At 35.5% G+C, this 20,263-nt stretch overlaps 1 protein-coding gene across 1 annotated transcript in view; it reads right to left on the bottom strand.

Annotated features, from left to right (window-relative positions):
• LRP1B (LDL receptor related protein 1B) overlaps nt 1-20,263 on the bottom strand; it is a 1,432,692-nt gene that overhangs the window by 55,942 nt on the left and 1,356,487 nt on the right. The window contains exon 84 of the mRNA XM_073806959.1: nt 16,940-17,101. Within this exon, the coding sequence (XP_073663060.1) occupies nt 16,940-17,101 (162 nt within the window). The remainder of the gene's footprint in view (nt 1-16,939; nt 17,102-20,263) is intronic.

The raw sequence follows: 20,263 nt of genomic DNA, 5'->3' as shown, positions 1-20,263 counted from the left end.
CCTAGACAAATGGAAATAAAAACAAAAATAAACAAATGGGACCTAATGAAACTTAAAAGCTTTTGCACAGGAAAGGAAAACATAAACAAGAGGAAAAGACAACCCTCACAATAGGAGAAAATATTTGCAAACAAATCAATGGACAAAGGATTAATCTCCAAAATATATAAACAGCTCATGCAGCTCAATATTAAAAAAACAAACAACCCAATCAAAAAATGCACAGAAGACCTAAATAGACATTTTTCCAAAGAAGACATACAGATGGCCAAGGGGCACATGAAAAGCTGCTCAACATCATTAATTATTAGAGAAATGCAAATCAAAACTACAATGAGGTATCACCTCACACTGGTTAGAATGGGCATCATCAGAAGATCTACAAACAACGAATGCTGGAGAGGGTGTGGAGAAAAGGGAACCCTCTTTCACTGTTGGTGGGAACGTAAATTGATACAGCCACTATGGAGAACAATACGGAGGTTCCTTAAAAAACTAAAAATAGAATTACCATATGACCCAGCAATACCCACTACTTGGTATATACCCAGAGAAAACCATAATTCAAAAAGACTCATGCTTCCCAATGTTCATCTCAACAGTATTTACAATAGCCAGGTCATGGAAGCAACCTAAATGCCCACTGATAGACGAATGGACAAAAAAGATGTGGTCCATATATACAGTGGAATATTACTCAGCCATAAAAAGAAACGAAATTGGGTCATTTGTAGAGACGTGGATGGACTTAGAGGCTGTTATACAGAGTGAAGTAAGTCAAAAAGAGAAAAACAAGTATCGTATATTAACACATATATGTGGAATCTAGAAAAATGGTACAGATGAACTGGTTTGCAAGGCAGAGATAGAGACACAGATGTAGAGAACAAACGTATGGACACCAAGGGGGGAAAACCTTGGGTGGGTGGTGGTGGTGGTGGGATGAATTGGGAGATTGGGATTGACATGTATACACTAATAAGTTTAAAATAGATAACTAATAAGAACCTGCTGTATAAAGAAAATAAAATTCAAACAAATAAAACTTAAAAAAAAATTAGAGAAAAAAATGTATACCTACTCAATAGACTATTTTCTTCAATAATAGAAATTGATCTCTGATCTATTTCCTTTATGTAACTCTATATAGAATTTCATTCTAAATTCATGGATCATTACAGAATTTATGTTTAAAAAAATCTCAGTCCATAAACATGAATGCTAAGACATTAATAAATTAATTTTGTATTATCCAAATTATATATTACCTGAATATATATTACCTAAAATACATATTAGAATACACATTAATTATATATTACAAATGATAGGTACTCAAAATATCTATTAAAATATAAATATTTGCATTTAATTGTAAATCTTAAAAGAAACTTTTTTAAAGATTACCTAACTTGAAATTCACAACTCTGAGAAGCAGATGGTTAAATTATTATAATTATTGTTTTTATAAATCATGTAACTGAGTTTCCCCTTTGATAATGAAAATAATTATGAAAATCCAAAGTTGTAGAATACTATTTGTTAGTCCACAATTTTCTACTTTGTACAATTTTAAATGATTCTGAAAGAATGATTCAATTCCTTATTATCACCTCTAAACCCTAATATTTCATCCTCAAATCTGGATTCCATCTTGACAGATTCCAGTGAACTTAGAGTGTATAATCAATGAAGTTCCAGAAAGCCACTGAAATTTTATGCAAACTGTGTTATGTATTTGTTTTATTTGACAGGAGATTCTTAAAAGGATCAGAAGCCTATACCACCTTTCAAATTAAGGAGCATTGATATCTGGTGTAGAAAAATTCTAGCTTAATTCCAGTTATTCATGATCTAGAATGATTCATGAAAGTGACCTGAATTTTCAAGTAGTCAGTTAAACACGGTGCCATTTATGATGTGGTCATATCCACACCAATTTGTTTGTTTCTAGCACTATGTTGATTATATCATTCACTTGCAAGGAAAGCTTGCCCTCAGTTCATTACAATACAGATTTTCTTCTGAGTTCTTAAAACTAATAAAGTACAAATTATTTTATCAAACTGAAAATTAGGTTATTATTACCACAGTTTTAGTCATGGATCTTCAAATGGTAATGCAGATCTAAACATTCAAATTTAGCTACTTGAATGTTGGATTGATTTTCTAATACTATTCTGGAACAAGTAACTTTCTATTTTTCAGAGTATCCTATGCTTATGATGTATCTGAATCTTTACTGCGATCCCCAATAAGTGGGCTTTTCTAATAATATTTCATTTTCATATAATTAATCATCTATATTGTGAGAAATTATTGGCTATCTCTGGGATCCCCTTTCTATTTTACTTTGCTCTTTTTAGTGTTACTTCATTTGTTAGAAAACAATGGATCTTAGTATATATCCATTTATTAAAATCAAACTTTATGAAAATTATATTTTTGCATACATGAGAATGAAACTGAATAAATAAAATTATGAATGTACTGTCTTGATTTAAGCAAAGTTATGCCCTTCTTTATTTAATGAGTTACATATTCATAGGATAAATTATAAACGTTCCCTCCTTTCTTTGGTTTATTGCATTCCGGGACTCAGAAGCTCTAAGCTTAAAATTTGGAGAATTTTTTTTTTCTTACCATGAGAACAGGTGATGTTTGCCATACTGATATTTGCCATTTTTATCAATAATGAATATAAGTACAAACTTTTTCTTGCAGAATATTAATTACCAATTACCAAAAGAGGTTCTATGTTTTGATTGAAACAGAATAACAACACCAGTTTATAGTGATGAAATCTTTAATACTTAAACATGAAGGTTATCATATTAACTATAAGATAGGAATCTTATTTAATTGTCTTATATTTAAAGTATTTAAAGATTCCTGACTCATGACATTTTTTCAAAACATGTCAGCTGACATTCCAAATCCGATATAAAGCATGATGTTTTAAAACTACTCTTACATTTACATTTGATATAATTATTTTAAAAATAATGTTAGCAGATGCATTTAACCAGAAACAGTTTGCTTCGTTTGAGGTAAGCCCCAAGTAAAAATTTTTTTTCAATCTGTGTGTCTGTCTGTGCATGATTTATGTACTTACTATATGGTCTTCTCATACCCAACTCTGTATGTAGATAATTATGAAACCATTCAGTTTACTTAACACCAAGTACAACAGAATCACAGTAATAGGTGGTTTCTATTCATGCAAAACTTTGCTTTTTTTTCTTTTTTGAGGGCTCCCACTGGGCATGTTCAGTTTATTTCAATACAAATGCCTCTTTAAACAGTTACTAACCATTATTTGTGTAGCAGGTTATTTTCAACCTTCAGTTAGGCAGTTTTAAGGCTGTTTTTTGTAGTCCTTCATATTACTTTGTATATTCACTCTTCCTTAAGTTGGAAAAAGAAGAGCAAATACCTGTTGGTAGGGCTAATGTGCCATGAAAGTAGAAAAAGAAGTCATCTAAACTTGGCAAGGTAACAGGTGATGCACTGTTTCAAGAGTATTGTGAGATTAGAATTGTCTCAAACTCAAATGAAGCTGGCATAGAAGAAAGTTGCTGCTATAATGCCAGCAAAAGTAATTAAGCATTCTTAATTTTTTTTAGTTATACTTACCAAAATTATTAACTGTAATTACTAAAAGTTAATTACTGAAACATAGTTACACTAAAGGTAGAAGTTACATGACACAGAAATAAAAGTTTATTATTCATAATTAACTTTACAAACATGTTGTTGGAATTTGAAATATAATTGTATAAAATAAGTATGCTTCTAAGTAGTATGGCATAACACCCATTTCTGATCTCCAACTAATCATTTTTTGACTATATAACTCTTAAGTCACAGCTTTTAATCTGAAAAGACATATCATTTGGTTTTTTATTCACCAAAAATTAAGTAGGCAAGTATCTTCAAAAGAGCTTTTATACCAATGTATCTCTAATGCCTAGAACAATAAATGAGACCCAGAAATGTTCAATATATATCAGTTGATAAATTAATTTTAATAATCAGAATATGTACTTTGACATATGACATAAATCTTCTTAGATTTAGTTCAGTTTCCAATAAATTATTTTTTATATTACCACATTTTTCCTAGATATTGTCCCTCTTATTATTTTTACATTTCCTTTAAATGAAGGCACAACATTATAGTAAAAATCTGTTTTTAGTAATTCTAGTTTTACTAAGGGATCAAAATTGTCTTCAACAATATTTTTATAACTGACAATTTCTTCTAAAATATGTAGAGTTAAAAAAAATTAATGTTATTACATTATCTTACCCTCAGCTCACTATTCTCTGTCCTGCTCACATGAGAAAAGTGTTTATTTTCCTTCACACATGTTATTTCAAACATAATTGTATTTTTTCACTATATTTTTCAAACTTAAAACACAGGCACAAAATTTCTCATGGAGTGTAGCTCTTAATGAGCTAGTAAGTAAAGGTGGCCCAGAACCTTGGCCCTGCCTTTTCAGTGGGATCTTGTCAGAGAACAGAAAAAAACTGAGCCTAGCAGGCTGGAAACAGAATCCTGCTATTTGGTTCACATTCACTCACATACTTAACATTATCTACTAAGACCAGGCAGTGATTTAACTCCCAAGATTTGTAAGATATGCAAAACACCATGGCCTATTTCATATTCTAGTGGGGTAGAGAGTCAAGAATATGAATGATGACATTAATACAGAGTGAAAGTGCCAAAGAGAAGTGCTGAATGGCCTACAGCAAAGGGAAGTTAAGAAGACAAAGTTGGGGAATTAGGCTTGGCAGATATTCAGGATACCATGTGTGAAGAAAAAGAGGTATGATCAATTAAAAGGGGCACATTTTGGACACAATGGACAGGTTTCCAAGGTTCAAGAAAAGGTACATAAGGGAATGTGTTGTAATAATCCAGGCAAGAGATGATGAAGGCCGGAATGAAGGCAATGCTTATCTTCTCACCAGGAGAAAAAGAATCGGGGGACAGGGCTCCAAAATACTTTAATACTCTAGGTGTGAATGTTCTAAGAATCTTATATACTTGAATATCTAGGCAATTGCTACTCCTAATTGATAATTTCATTTTTAAGTCATGGTCCTTTCTTGGAGTTCAAAGGTCAGTTCTAATTGGCCTTCATCCTAACTAAAAAGATTCTATTCTATTTTCCTGGTCATTATTAGTCTTTTGGTCTCTTCTGCTTGGGCCTGCCATAGTCTGAATCAAGTCAAGATGAAAATAATTATTAAAACCTCTCTTCAATGGAGTAGAAACTTGAAAAGACCAGGTTGAGCCACTGGGCCACCTGAGCTTTGAGTGTTCCCACAGTGAGTCTAAAAAGATGCAATAGAATGGGAAGGCTATTAAACGACAGGAAAATACACCAGAAGCCTTGTGGAGTCAGACCTGCAAGGCTGTAAACTGTGGTTCCTATGTTGCAGATTAGGGAGAATGACTTCATCACATTTTTCGGCATTCATAAAGTTGGACTAATAATACTAATCTCATAGGGTTGTATAAGCATTTGTCATAATATCATATTCATATATCAGATAAAATAATGTATAACAACAGCACATATCTCTGTGACCAACACATTATGTATGTTCAGTAAGTGTTATTTCTCTTGCCAGCCCGCCCCTAAGAAAATAAAATAGAAAAAGAAAAACTAAATTTCAAAAGGCTTTCCCTACCTGGGCCTTTGCAAATGCTGTTCCACTGAATGCATTGTCTCTTTACCTGGTTAGCTTTTCTTTCTTCTGGTCTCAGCTTAGGTGATAATTCCTTCAAGAAATCTTTTCTGTTGGCTGTATTCTGTGTTCTTTCTTGGGAGCTGGTCTTTGTGTTTCATTAAACTGGTCATTAAAATTATTATTTGTTTCCTTTTTTTTTTGTGATAACAGTCAAAACTTTATTTACAACAGGTTGAAACTCAAAATAACTCAAATGTCTTATTCAAAGGACCACAGATAAATAAACTACAATATTGTTATACAATGGAAAACTACCTAGCAATAAAAAATGGATGGACTACTGCTACATACAACAATATGGATGACTCTCATACACATGCTGTACGATTCCATTTACATAAAGTTCAAAAACAGGCAAAAAAACCAAACTATGGTGAGGTCAGAATAATGTTTATCATGGGCATGGGAGGTAAAGGTATTGTCTGGGAAATGGAAATGAGGGAGTCTCACCGGGTGTTGGAAATATGCTACATCCTGATCTGGGTGGTGGCTACATAGTGCATACATACATAAAAATTCATGGAGATTTACACTGTACAGTAAAGATTTATGCACCTTATTACATGTTTTACCTCAAAGACAATTTTAGTGCATAAAAAAAAATCAGGGCACCTGAATTCCATCATTGGCTTTGACACTGATGGAGTATGTAGTATCTGACAGATCATTTCCCCATTTAAGTCTCAGAGCTTCAGCCATTAAATGGGAATAACATCTTCACAAGGGGTTTAATGAAATCATGATTGTCATTAAACAGCAAAGAGATGTACTGGCAATGTCTGAGCTTTGGCTACTGTAACAAAGCATCACAGACTAGGCAGCTCAACAACAAACACTGATTTCTCACAGTTCTGAGGCTAGAAGTCTGAGATCAGGGTGGCCATGTCAGGTTCTGGCGAGGGCCCTTTCCTGGGTTGCAGATGGCAGACTTCTCACTGTGTCCTCACATGGCAGAAAGAGAGCAAGCTGGCCTCTTCTTACAAGGGCACTAATCCCATTCATGAGGGCTCCATCCTTATGACCTGATCACCCCCAGGGCCCAACCTCCTAATACTATCACTTTGGGATTGTGGTTTCAACATATGAGTTTGGAGGAGGCAAATGTTCAGTCCATTGTATGCTTCAAAGGGGAAGGGGGAAGCTTCCCCCTTGTGGCCTCTTCCGCTGCGGAGCACAGGCTCCTGATGCACAGGCTCAGCGGCCATGGCTCGCAGGCCTAGCCGCTCCATGGCATGTGGGATCTTCCCGGACTGGGGCACGAACCTGTGTCCCCTGCATCGGCAGGCAGACTCTCAACCACTGCGCCACCAGGGAAGCCCTATTTGTTTCCTTTTCAGAATCATACATTAGACTGTAAGCCCTTTGAGGGCAGGAAATACCTCTGATGCCACTGTTTCCTCCATGCTAACATAGGGAGAGGCTCATTGTAAACTCCAAAATATGTTCACTGACCAACTGACTAATGGAATAAAATTGCTCTGGAAGGAAAATGGTAAAAATAATCCCATTGTGTCTTCACATATGTTAGGTTCAAAACTATAGTTCATAACTTTTATAAGTTACTTGATAGACTATGGCTCTAATACCAGTTACCATAGATGATGTGTTTGGATTAGTGTCAGATACTCCAAATTTTATAAACTTGAGATACTACTTAATGTCTGTACTTACTGGAATCAGTAAGTGGGAGCAAGCCATACAGGTATATTTCTAATAAACTGAGTTCAAATTGACATTATAATGGTTCCTCAAGCAGGTCACTAGAGGACTTTGAAAACATCAATGAGATGACAAACAGATTGCCATTTGATTTGAATACCTGGCTCTTAGACACAGATTGAATTGGTCCTCATTGGCTCTTCTGCCCTAATATAATTACTGTTTAATTAAAAAAAAAATGTCATGAAGAACCTAGGGGTAAGACAGGAATAAAGACACAGACCTACTATAGAATGGACTTGAGGATATGGGGAGGGGGAAGGGTAAGCTGTGACAAAGTGAGAGAGTGGCATGGACATATATACACTACGAAACATAAAATAGATAGCTAGTGGGAAGCAGCCGCATAGCACAGGGAGATCAGCTCAGTGCATTGTGACCACCTAGAGGGGTGGGATAGGGAGGGTGGGAGGGAGGGAGATACAAGAGGGAAGAGATATGGGAACATATGTATATGTATAACTGATTCACTTTGTTATAAAGCAGAAGCTAACACACCATTGTAAAGCAATTATACTCCAATAAAGATGTAAAAAAAAAAAAACAAAAACCTCCAATATTGTTGACCTCATACTGAACACCCAGATTTAAATGAAAAATGCCATACTTATAATTTTGTTGATGTATACAAGGAATCCTTGCTCCAGAACTGCATGAAATGGAGTTATATTTGTTTGACTAAAAGAATACTTAATTTTACTTTTGCCATTATTTATCGCTGTCTCTCCTCCCTGGGCACTGGTGTTAAAATTAATTTGCTTTTCAGACCTTGGATTTTATATTGCCATTAGTGTTGTGAAATGTTTTTACTCAGCACAACTAAGAACTGATGTTTTACTTCCCACTAATGGACCTTTAATTAGGCACTGTAATGAACCATTCTGTCATTTCTTCATTTATAGAGAGAAGATTTTGTATATGCAAGATACAGTTTTGACGGAACACCAGGTCCATTGAACCTTGCCGACTCTCATCTAACAGATCCTAAATTTATTATGCTTTTGTCAGCTGTTGGATTTATCATTTTAATGATACTGTCCACAGACTTATTTTGCTGCCAAAGAACAGCATCAATGTTTGTTGATATTTTGATCAACAACTTCTGGGGTCCAATTCTGACTGTACTATTACTTCTCTGGGAGCTTGAGCAAGTTATTTAACCTCTGCCTAAGGATTAATTGGTTAATTTTAATAAGTGCTTTGTTGTAAAAGGTGCTATGATTGCTAATAGTGATAATAAAATTATAATGCAGCCTTTTATAATGCATCAGGCTACCTCAGACTGTGATTCTATTAAGTTGCTAACTAAAATATAAGCCAAATGAATTTATTCTTTTTAAGAATACAAATCATTATAATGATGGCCACATAGTATTTTTTTTAACTTCGTTTAAAAAAAATCAAATATGGTGATGCTTCACCTTAAACAAACAAACAAACAAAAAATGGCTGGTGTACCATGATGATGGACCAATTGGGAACTGAGAAAGAGCTCCATACAAAAATACCATATGATTGTACCCTAATTAAATGTAGCTTTTGTGCATTACACTGATTATTCTTTTATAAACTTGCCTCCAAACTGCTTTCATTTACTTATCTATGATTATGTATTTGTTCATTTGTTTATTTGACCAATGCCACTGTTGGGTGTGGTCTCAAAGAGGTCATCCCAGACAAATAGAAGGAATATACACAACTAATACTCCTATGTAAAAGTGAATAGAGCTAAGAAGAAATAAAGAAGCAGTGACTTGAAAATTTAGAAGACAGAGAGATTAATTCAAACTGAGGGTGGTTATGAACAACATCAAAAAGGAAATGATTTTTGAGCTGGACAGAGACAGACAGATAGGATTTGGTACTGAGAGATGAGAGTGAGGAGAAATATGAAGAAAGTGCATTTCAAAGGGAGAGAATAGCATGAGAAAGCCACAATGCCAAGGAAGTTGACCTTTGGAGACGCATGATCAGTGTGGTTTTACTAGAATAAAGGAGAGGGTGCAAAAATAGTTTGGATAGTAAGTAGGGTCTGCATTATGCAGGTTCATGGTTGGCATTGCCCTGATTCGCTTGGACATCATTCAGTGTGGTGGGAAATGTGGAGCTGAAAAGAAAAAAAAAACCCTACAAGTTAGTAGATGGGAGTTGTGCTGGACTATTATGCTATGTTGAGAGGTGGGAGATGAGAGGATGCAAGCAACATGTGAGGAGGATACACACATATAACTGGACTGTATTTGCCAGATAAACTCTGCTGGTCTGTGATGCATATCACTTAAGAGATAAATTGGGTGAACAATGTGAAAAGGGCATTGGATTAGGGTAGTGGCATCTATATATGTTGAAAAGAGGCTGACCTAATATGAGAAGAATATACATATAGGAAAGGAAACACCAAATGTAAAATAGATAGCTAGTGGGAAGCAGCCACATAGCACAGGGAGATCAGCTCGGTGCTTTGTGACCACCTAGAGGGGTGGGATAGGGAGGGTGGGGGGGAGGCTCAAGAGGGAGGGGATATGGGGACATGTGTATGCATAAAGCTGATTTGTTTTGTTACACAGCAGCAACTAACACAACAATATAAAGTAATTATACTCAAATAAAGATTAAAAAAAACACTGAATCTCTTTGCTGCAGAAGTGGTCTCTTGCTATAATATCAGAGAAAAAATATTTAATATTATTTTTGATTCTCAAATAAATCAGTATATATAGTTTGATTCTATGTTGTTGCATGTACTTTCTACAATGAACAGAGACCTAGGCCACTCTCTGTGAGGTCCTTAAAGATATCAAATAATCTGGGGACCACAATGTTAAGTAATTTTTAAGGGTGTGGACCCTGGGGTTGGATTGTATGAGCTTAAATCTTGGCTTTCCCAATTAGTAACTGTGTGATCGATCTTCAGGAGGCTATTTGTGCCTCCCTAGTAGCCTCCTCTGTAAAATGAGAATAAAAATAATAGCTACTTTATTCATAGGATTAAATGGATTAACAGAATTTATTTTAAAAAAAAGAAGTAATTACAAGAGTGCCTAGATGTAGAAAGATCTCAGTAAATGTGACTGAGATCGAAAATCAGTTTTTTGGGGGGGATAAAACAAAACTGTGGCTGCTGTTTTGAGAATAAATACAGAGGGTGCAGAGAGGAAGCATGGAGATAAATTAGTAATAATCCAGGTAAGAGATATTGGTAGCTTCTATAAGGGTAATGAGAATAGAGGTGATTGGAAGCATTCAGATTCTGGGTATGTTTTAAAGGTAAATGTGAGAATAAAGGTGGGGTATAAAAGAAAGAGAGGAGTCAAAAGTGACTCCAAGATTTTTGGACCTGGACAATGAGTATTTCCCTTTACAAACACAGGGAAAACTATGGTAGACAAATTTTTGGATGAGAAAATCAGGTTAATTTAGAAAATAGACACTTAGGTATAAACATCTGGGATTCAGGCAACAGCTAGTTCAGCTAGAAATATAAATTTGGAATCATTCATATTTGGATGGTATTAAAAGCCATGCAATTAGTTGAAATCATCTAGGTAGTGGGTCTCAATCTTAGTCATATATGTGAAATACCTGGAAAACTTTAAATGTTATAGATGTCCTATTCCAGGCTACCAGGATCAAAGTCTTTGGAAGTAACTTGGTAAACTGTATTTTATAAAAGCTGTTGAGTCCATTCCAATGTGCAGAGTCATATGGAAATCAAGGGGTGGGTGTTTTAGAGGAGTGAGCTGTGAGAGCCATGGATTGGGTGCTTAGTGCTTGAGTCCTACACAGGGGAGATAAGCCCCCTTGGTAAGTTGGAAGACCACTGGGACTGTAGGAACTGCTACAGGCTGTAGGAACTGCTACAGGCTGTAGGAACTGCTGCTTTTGAGGAGAGTATGCATATCGGCTAACCCCCCAAGGCAGAGCAGAAATGGCAGATTGAAATCTCCCGGCTGGCTTTCTTACCACCTCTGTGCATATGCCAAGCCCAAGCTGAGCAAATGCTCCAGCCCTGCTTGCTGCATGTCACAGTGCAGCATTCAATCTGGGGCTGCCACAACTGGGGAGAAAAACTTAACTATGGGACACGGAGGCGACAGGTCACAGGGTGGAGCCTGGATGGGGCAGCCATGGCCATCGTTGGCAATTACTCAAGCAGTGCTTCAGAAGCCACCCAGATCTCTGACAGTGGCTGCTCTACCAAAGCCCACACCCCACATATGCAGAGTCCATGTAGGCCTCACCTTCCCTGCAGTGTGATTCTACAACAGGGCATTGGCAATAGAGGCCATGGGGAGTCATTGGCTTTGAGGGACAAAGGGGACTTGGACTTGAAGCTGCATCTGAACAGAGTGAGGGAAATAACTGCTGATGCCTGCACAGGCAGTGCATCAGAGACAGCTTGAACCTCTGTCTGAGACAGGCATGGGCTGACAGCCCATGTGAGACCCCCTTGCTTTGACACTACCCTACTCTGGGGAGAGGGTCCCAGGGCTGTGAGAGGGGAAAGCACACACTTAAAGGAAACTGAGGTACCTTGGGGATGACCTTCATGGCTTTTGCTTCAGCAACTTGGGATCAGACCCCAGCCCTGATAGGGCCAATATGTCCATCGAGCAGAGAGAAACTCTTGCCTTACACCCAGCTCCAGCTGAAGCCCCTCCATCTCCAGCCCCATCCCCTACCAAGGTGATAGCTGCCAGCACACCCTAAGGAAAGACATGACTTGCATACAGGACAAATCCAGCTCTGCCACCAAAGGCACTGAACACACACAGTCTGTATAGAAATGTTTCCATATAAGAACACCCTCAAGACTGAAACAGGTAATTGTTTCACATAATTCATAGAGGCAGAGAAAGTTAAGCAAAATGAAAAGGGAGGGAAATATTCTCAACTGAAAAAGGAAGAGACAAACCATGAAATAAAATAATGAAACAGAAATAAACAATTTACCAGATAAATAATTCAAAGCATTGGTAATAAGAATGTTAACTGAATAGGGAAACTAATAGATAGACACAGTGAAAATTTTAACAAGGAACAAGAAAATATAAAAAAGACCCAATCAGAAATGAAGAATTCAATAACTGAAATAAAAACACAGTAGAAGGAATGAACAGAGTAAGTAATAGAGAAGAATCATAAGTGATCTGGAAGATAGAAGATTGGACATCACCCAATCAGGGCAGCAAAAAGAAAAACAAGTTTTAAAAAAAGTGAAAACAGTTTAAGAGAGCTCTGTGATAATGTTAAGCATACCAACATTTGTATTATAGGGATCCCAGAAGGAGAAGAGCGAGAGAAAGAGATTGAAAATATATTTGAGGAACTTATGGCTGAAAACTTCCAAAACCTGAAGAAGGAAACAGATATAGGAAGCACAGAGGGTCCCAAACAAGATGAAGTGAAACATAGACCTATACAAAGACAAATAATTAAATGGCAAAAGTTGAAGATAAAGACATAATTCTAAAGGCAGCAAGAGAAAAATAAAGAGTCATATACCCTGAAATGCCCATAAGGGTATCAGGAAGGAAATAATAAAGATCAAAGAGTAAATAAATAAAACAGAGACAAAAAACTAGAAAAAATCAATGAAACCATGAGCTGGTTTTTTGATAAAGATAAACAAAATTGATAAACCTTTAGCCAGGCTCACTGAGAAAAAAGAGAGGAGACAAATAAAATCAGAAATGAAAGAGGAGAAATAACAACCAATACCAATGACAAACAGTTACATGCAAACAAATTGGACAATCTAGAAGAAATGGACAATTTTCTAGAAACAAATCACCTCCAAGACTAAATCAAGAAGAAACAGATAACTTGAACAGAATGATCACTAGTAGTAAATTGAATTTCTAATAATAATAATAATTTTTAAAAAAACTCCCAGCAAACAAAATCTAGGATCAGATGGCTTCATAGGAAAACTCTACTAAACATATAAGGAAGAGCTAATACATATACTTCTCAAACTATTCCAAAAATTGAGAACAGAACACTTCCACATTCATTCTATGAGGCCACCATTACCCTGATACAAAAATCAGACAAAGACACTACCAAAAAAAAAAGAAAGAAAGAAAGAAAGAAAATAAGACACCAACATCTTTGATGAATATTGATGTAAAAATCTTCAACAAAATATTAGCAAGCCAAGTCCAACAATATATAAGAAGGATCATATAGCATGATCAAATTGGATTTATTCCAGGGATACATGGATGGTTCAATATTTGCAAATATATCAATTTGATACACCACATTAACAAAAGGAAGCATAAAAATTACATGTTCATTTCAATTGACACAGAAAAAGCATTGGACAAAATTCAACTTCCATTCTTGATAAAAACTCTCATCAAAATGGTGAAAGAGGGAACATATCTCAACACAATAAAGGCCATGCATGGCAAACCCACAGCTAACATCATACTCAACAGTGAAAAGCTGAAAGTCTTTCCTTTAAATTCAGGAACAGAAAAGGATGCCCACTTTCACAACTTCTATTTAACATAGCATTGGAAGGCCTATCCACAGCAATCAGACAAGATAAAGAAATAAAATGTATCCAAATTGGAAGGGAAGAGGTAAAACTGTCACTATTTGCAGATGACAATGATACTCTATGTAGAGAACCCTAAAGCCTCCACCCATAAACTATTAGAACTAATAAACAAATTGAGTAAAATTGCAGGATACAAGATTAATATACAGAAATCTGTTGCTTTCCCATACACTAATAATGAAATATCAGAAAGAGAAAACAAACAAAAATCGTTTTAAAAATCACATCAAAAAGAATAAAATACCTAAGAATAAAATTAACTAAGGAGGTGAAAGACCTATACTTTGAAAACTATATAACATTGTTCAAAGAAATTGAAGATGATACAAAGAAATGGAAAGATATCTATGATCTTGGATTGGAAGAATTAATATTGTTAAAATGGTCACACTTTCCAAAGCTATTTACAGATGTAATGCAATCCCTATCAAAATACCCATAACATTTTCCACAGAACTAGAACAAATAATTCTAACATTTATATGAACCCACAAAAGACCCCAAATTGCTAAAGCAATCCTGAGGGGGGAAAAATAAGCAAAGCTGGTGGTATAACCTTCTCAGACTTCAGACTATACTCCAAACTACAGGAATCAAAACAGTGTAGTACTGGCACAAAAACAGACACATAGATCAATGGAAAAGAATAGAGGGCCCACAAATAACTCCATGCACCTACAGTCAATCTACTACAAAGGAGGCAAGAATATACAATGGAGAAAAGACAGTCTCTTCAACAAGTGGTGCTGAAAAAGCAGGACAGCTACATGTAAAACAATGAAATTAGAACACTGCCTCACACCATATGTAAAAAAAAAACTCAAAATGGTTTAAAGACCTAAAAGTAAGGCCTGAAACCATAAGACTTTAAGAGAACATAGGCAGGATACTCTTTGACATAAATTGTAGCAATATTTTTTGGATCTGTCTCCTAAGGCCAAAGAAAATGGGACCTAATTAAACTTAAAAGCTTTGCACAGCAAAGGGAACCACTGACAAAATGAAAAGACAACCTACTGATGGGAGAAAATATTTGCAAATGATATGGCTGATAAGTGGTTAATATTGAACATATATAAACAGCTCATACAACTCAACATTAAAAAAACAAATGACCTGATTAAAAAATGGACAAAAGACCCAAAAATACATTTTTCTGAAATAAGACATACAGATGGTTAACATTAAAAGATTCTGAACATCACTAATTATTAGAGAAATGTGAATCAAAACAACGAGCTCTCACCTCACACCTGTCAGAATGGCTATCATCGAAAAGTCTACAAACAACAAATATTATCGAGGATGTGGAGAAAAGGGAACTCTTGTACACTGTTGGTGGGAATGTAAATTGATGCAGCCACTATGGAAAACAGTATGGAGGTTCCTCCAAAAACTAAAAATAGAACTGCCATATGATTCTGGTCCTGGGTATATATCTGGACAAAATGAAAAATTGAAAAATATATATGCACCCCAATGTTCACAGCAGCACTATTTACAATAGCCAAGATATGGAAGCAACCCAAGTGTCCATCAACAGAAGAATAGATAAAGAAAATGTATATATACAATGGAATATTACTCAGCCACGAAAAAAGAATGAAATTCTTCCATTTGCAGCAATGTAGATGGACCTGGAGAATATTATGCCTTGTGAAATAAGTCAGACAGAGAAAGACAAATACTGTGTGATATCACTTATATGTGGAATCTAAAGAATAAAACAAATGAATGTATATAGCAAAACAGAAACAGACTCATGGATGTAGAAAACAAACTAGTGGGGAGAGGAAAGGGAGGAGGGGCAAGATAGGGGTATCAGATTACAAACTACTATGTATAAAAAAGATAAGCGATAAGGATACTTTGTACAGCACAGGGAATTATAACCATTATTTTGTAATAACTTTAAATGGTATATAATCTATAAAATTACTGAATCATTATGCTGTACACCTGAAACTAATAAAATATTGTAGCGCAACTATACCTTAGGTTAAAACAAATGAGCAGGGAAATAAAGTTGTAGCTAGAAAGGGATGTGAGCACAAAGGAAAGTTTCTAAAGAAAGGTAGGTAAAAAGAAAAACACTGATAAGGCAGAAGAAAGAGGGGACAGTTGTATGAGATGTGTCCATGAGTATCTAAGAGGGATATAATGTAGGAGTGGACAGTGTAGCATTAGACATCGCATGGGTCCCTAGTCGTAAGAAGGAAGACAAAGGATGTGGTGTAGGACAAAGTAATTTGAGGGATCTGGTGGTGGGAGCTTGTGGCAGTTTTCTTTAGACAGCTTCTTTTTTTATTAATGAAATAGGAAGCAAGTTCCTAAGCTGAGAATAAAGTTGGGGCACAGGTATTGAAGGTTTGGGGGGAAAGGAGAAGATGTGACACAGACATCTAGGAGGGTTAATGGATTAATGAAATACAGTGGAAACCATAGTAAATGCCCATATGAGATTAGTGATAAAACCTCAAGTTAGACCAGTCTATTTTTTTTTTTTCAGTTGCATTCAGCAGTGGGGTGCCAGTTCAGGACAGAAGAAGAACTGGATTTAACCATGGCTATGGTTTTCTAGAAAAGTACAAGAGAGGGGAGAGGGAGCAAGATTGTTAAGGGTGTATACAAGGGAATGACTGCAGTGATGGACCATGGAATCTAAGCTGGGAAAGGAAAGAACAGAATCTTTAAAATAAGAGATGGATGAAGAACAACGTAAAGAATTGTTAGATTTGGGGTGATAGGGGGTGGACTTGAAAAATAGGGCGTGGCTGAAATTGAGGTAATGGAGGGAGTGTAGTTCTAGGTGATAAGATTACTTAATGTACAGCTCACAGCCTGCTGTCAGACTGTCTTGTGGGTGTTGCTTTCACTTACAGTACTGACATCTGTCTCCAGTGTGTTCAGGCTGGCAGTCGCAGTAAGGCTGGTTCCCAGCAGTAACACTGCAGGTCCCTCCATTCTGACAAAAATCCTCACAGACTGTCTTACCACAGTTTGGTCCAGTGAACCCTAGTGCACAGCTGCAGGTGGGTCTCCCTATTGGGAAAAAAAGGTAATGAAAAGGCAATTAGTTGACAAAATTGTTTACTTATATGGAATCTTCACTAGGTAAGAATCAAGAAGTCACTATTTGGGGCAAAGTCTGTCCACTACTTAATCTGCGACTTTACACAGTAACATGACCTCTCTGTGTCTCAGCTTCCCCACATTCCAACAAAGCCTGGGTTAGAAGATCGCTCAGGTTCACTTCAGGTAAAATAATCAGAGCTCATTTTATGAACAATTATACATGCATACACACATTTTATGCTTTAAAGTGCTTGTGTTATTCTTTGTATTTCTGTTTTCATGTCCATTTTGCTTTTCAATTATTTTTGTTCTATTCATGTGGTAATGCAGATTGTGTTGGCCATTAGAATATAAAATAGAGACAATCATATTTCCCAGTGTTCAATCATCAGGTACCAATCACTGCTGTATCTACATAAAACATAAGCTTAGGCTTATTATAAATAAATATTTTAATAAGTTTAAAGTGGACATGTCATCTGTAATAAGATTTATGAATATTAGTTATTTTATTTGATATAAATACACATACTGAATTTAGTATATAAGCACTTACTGAATCCTATTTTATTTCATTTTATATTTTTATTCATGGTGAAGGACTGTCACTTGTAGTCTAAAGATGATTTAAGAAATCTAATGTTAATAGCACACAATAGCAAATCTGACAGATCATCTATGGATATTTTATTTGTTCTGTGGGAACTAACATCACAATGAAAGGTGAACAATCCTTTAAGGTGTTTTGAATGTAACACAGTTAACTGTTATTTCAAGAATGAGTCTCTCTAACTGCCTGGACTGTCAAGAACTGAGTGGAAAATAGAGTCTAGAATTATCTCTGCAGGAGAAGTGAAGGAAAACAAAGCAAAATGAATGGCTACCATTTGTAATGGGGGCAGAATAAAGTTTAGAGGTTGTACAAATATAAACTAATAACATGAAAGGGAATAACAAAGAAATTCAGTTATTGATCTTAGTTAACTAGGACTCAGAAAATGTCATTTAGTTGTCTAGTATCAGAGAATATCCAACCATCTCCTCTCTCACCATTGTAGACATGCAACATAACTAGAATGTCAGAAAAATGCATTAAGTGTAAGGCTTAAAACTTGAAGTGTAAAAGGATAAAAGTTTTTTTCTGTTGCCATAGATTCTACATTCTACTTTGAAGGACAATTCTATACATATATATTTTTGGAAAAGCATTCTTAAGTGAATAAAACGTCTCCAAATAAAATCCACCTGCATTTCCAAGAAAATGAATAAATTGAGCTCCACAATTTATTTATTTAGTTTACTTTGAAAGGTCTCCACACACTTACAAATGCTAGAAGCTATTGCTTCTCAAGGAAGAAAGATATATACATTTTTACAGTGGGTACTATTGCTTTAAAACTTATTTATACATGTTTTTAGTTTGGTGGCAGATAAATGCCTATTAATAGGTTAAGAAACAAGGTAAAATTTATATACATTAAAAGCTGTAATGTGTATAAAATAACCTCATATTTTTTTATTGCCAGAAAACAGCTTTAAAACTTTTAGCTAAGTATTTTTCTTATAAAAGTAGTGAGTTTTCTAGCTGTTGCTTACATACAGACAAATAGACACAAACGAGAATAATGGTAGAAGATGAAGAGGATAGATAATTGTTAGAACATAGTCACTAAGGAAAATGAAAGCTCTGAATAAAAGAAGTAATTCATCTACATCAATGAGAACCAGTGAACAACTTCCAGAGAAATAGAACATACAATCAGGAACACAAATTAACATGAGCTAAATGTGAAACAAACAGTACAGAAAGTATAAGGGGAAATCAAAATGCATTAGAACAATCAGAAAAAGTGTCATACAATGTACAACTTATACATTGTAGATTTAAGTTTTTCTACCTTAATTTCTAGGTGTTTTTCTTTTTGTTTAAGAAACTAGGAGTAAAAAAAGTGAAAAGAAGTTTGAAAGAAATAAACCCAACCTGTTAAGGCACTTGAAAATTCCTCTGTTCCAGTCGCTCAGAGAGAGGACACCATGCTTTCATCTCATCTACAGTTGTTTTGAAACTAGGGCAGAGTGACCAGGTTGTCCCCCAGCTAGAATATGCCTCTCATCATTTAGATTCCAGCTGAATTATTTTCAAAAAGCTCCTCTTTCTCTTCCTTTGAAGAGATTTATTTTTGGTAAGTATAAATCTTCATATTCAGGAGAATATTATGTAACTTGAAACAGTGTGGTGATACAGCAGATCTTTTGTTTGCTGATGGGAAATGAACCATCAGCTGCAGAATTTTATAACGGGTTCCAGCTAATATTTTCAAGAATCGCTCTGGGTGCACCCTAACAAGTTGCACTGGATTCATTTTATAAATATTTTTTAGGTAGCTGAATTTGATTTTGACATTTGAAAAGGAAACAGCACTGTTACAATGATTAAGGTATGGATTTATAGCAGTGATGCATCCAGGGAGCTGGGGAGCTGACAGCCGGTAAAGGTAGCCCAATCAGAAAGAGCATCAATTGACCTGAGGAAGAAGGGGAAGGAGGGGTTTGCTGGCTCTAATCAGTCTAGTTCCTATAGCATTCTTAGCTAAGACTTTAACAGTGTAGGTTGTCAGACTGCCTGGATTCACAGACTATCTGTGCCAGTTACTGGTGTGGGACCATGCGCAAATATCAGCTCTCTGTTTATTTCCTCATGTGTAAAAATGGGGATAATAATAGTACCTACTTCATGGGGTTGTTGTGTAGAATCACATAGAATAAATGAGAAACATTTCTCACTGTGCCAGGCACATAGAAAGCAATCAGTTACATTTTAGCTCTGAATATTATTGTTATTCCTACTGAGATTCACCACTTACAGGTATGACTTACTCTGTGACCCTGTCTACAAAGGCACTGTAACATTCTAGAAAAATCATTCTGAAAATTTTCTTAAATTACACACTTTATCTCCATTATTTATTTAAGATACAATTAAATTTGAATTTGTTTATGTGGCAGTGCTGGGATAGAACAGATATTCCCCACAAACTTCATCTCAAACTCCAACATTTTTAAACTTTGAAGAATGGGTCCTTCTGTCTTCTTTATCTTCTAAATATGCTTAATCCTACACATTAAAAG

Source organism: Tursiops truncatus, chromosome 7 (assembly GCF_011762595.2).
Source record: "Tursiops truncatus isolate mTurTru1 chromosome 7, mTurTru1.mat.Y, whole genome shotgun sequence".
NCBI classification, from domain to species: domain Eukaryota; kingdom Metazoa; phylum Chordata; class Mammalia; order Artiodactyla; family Delphinidae; genus Tursiops; species Tursiops truncatus.
Note: the sequence above shows the minus strand (reverse complement) of the source record. Positions and strands in the feature narration are given on the sequence as shown.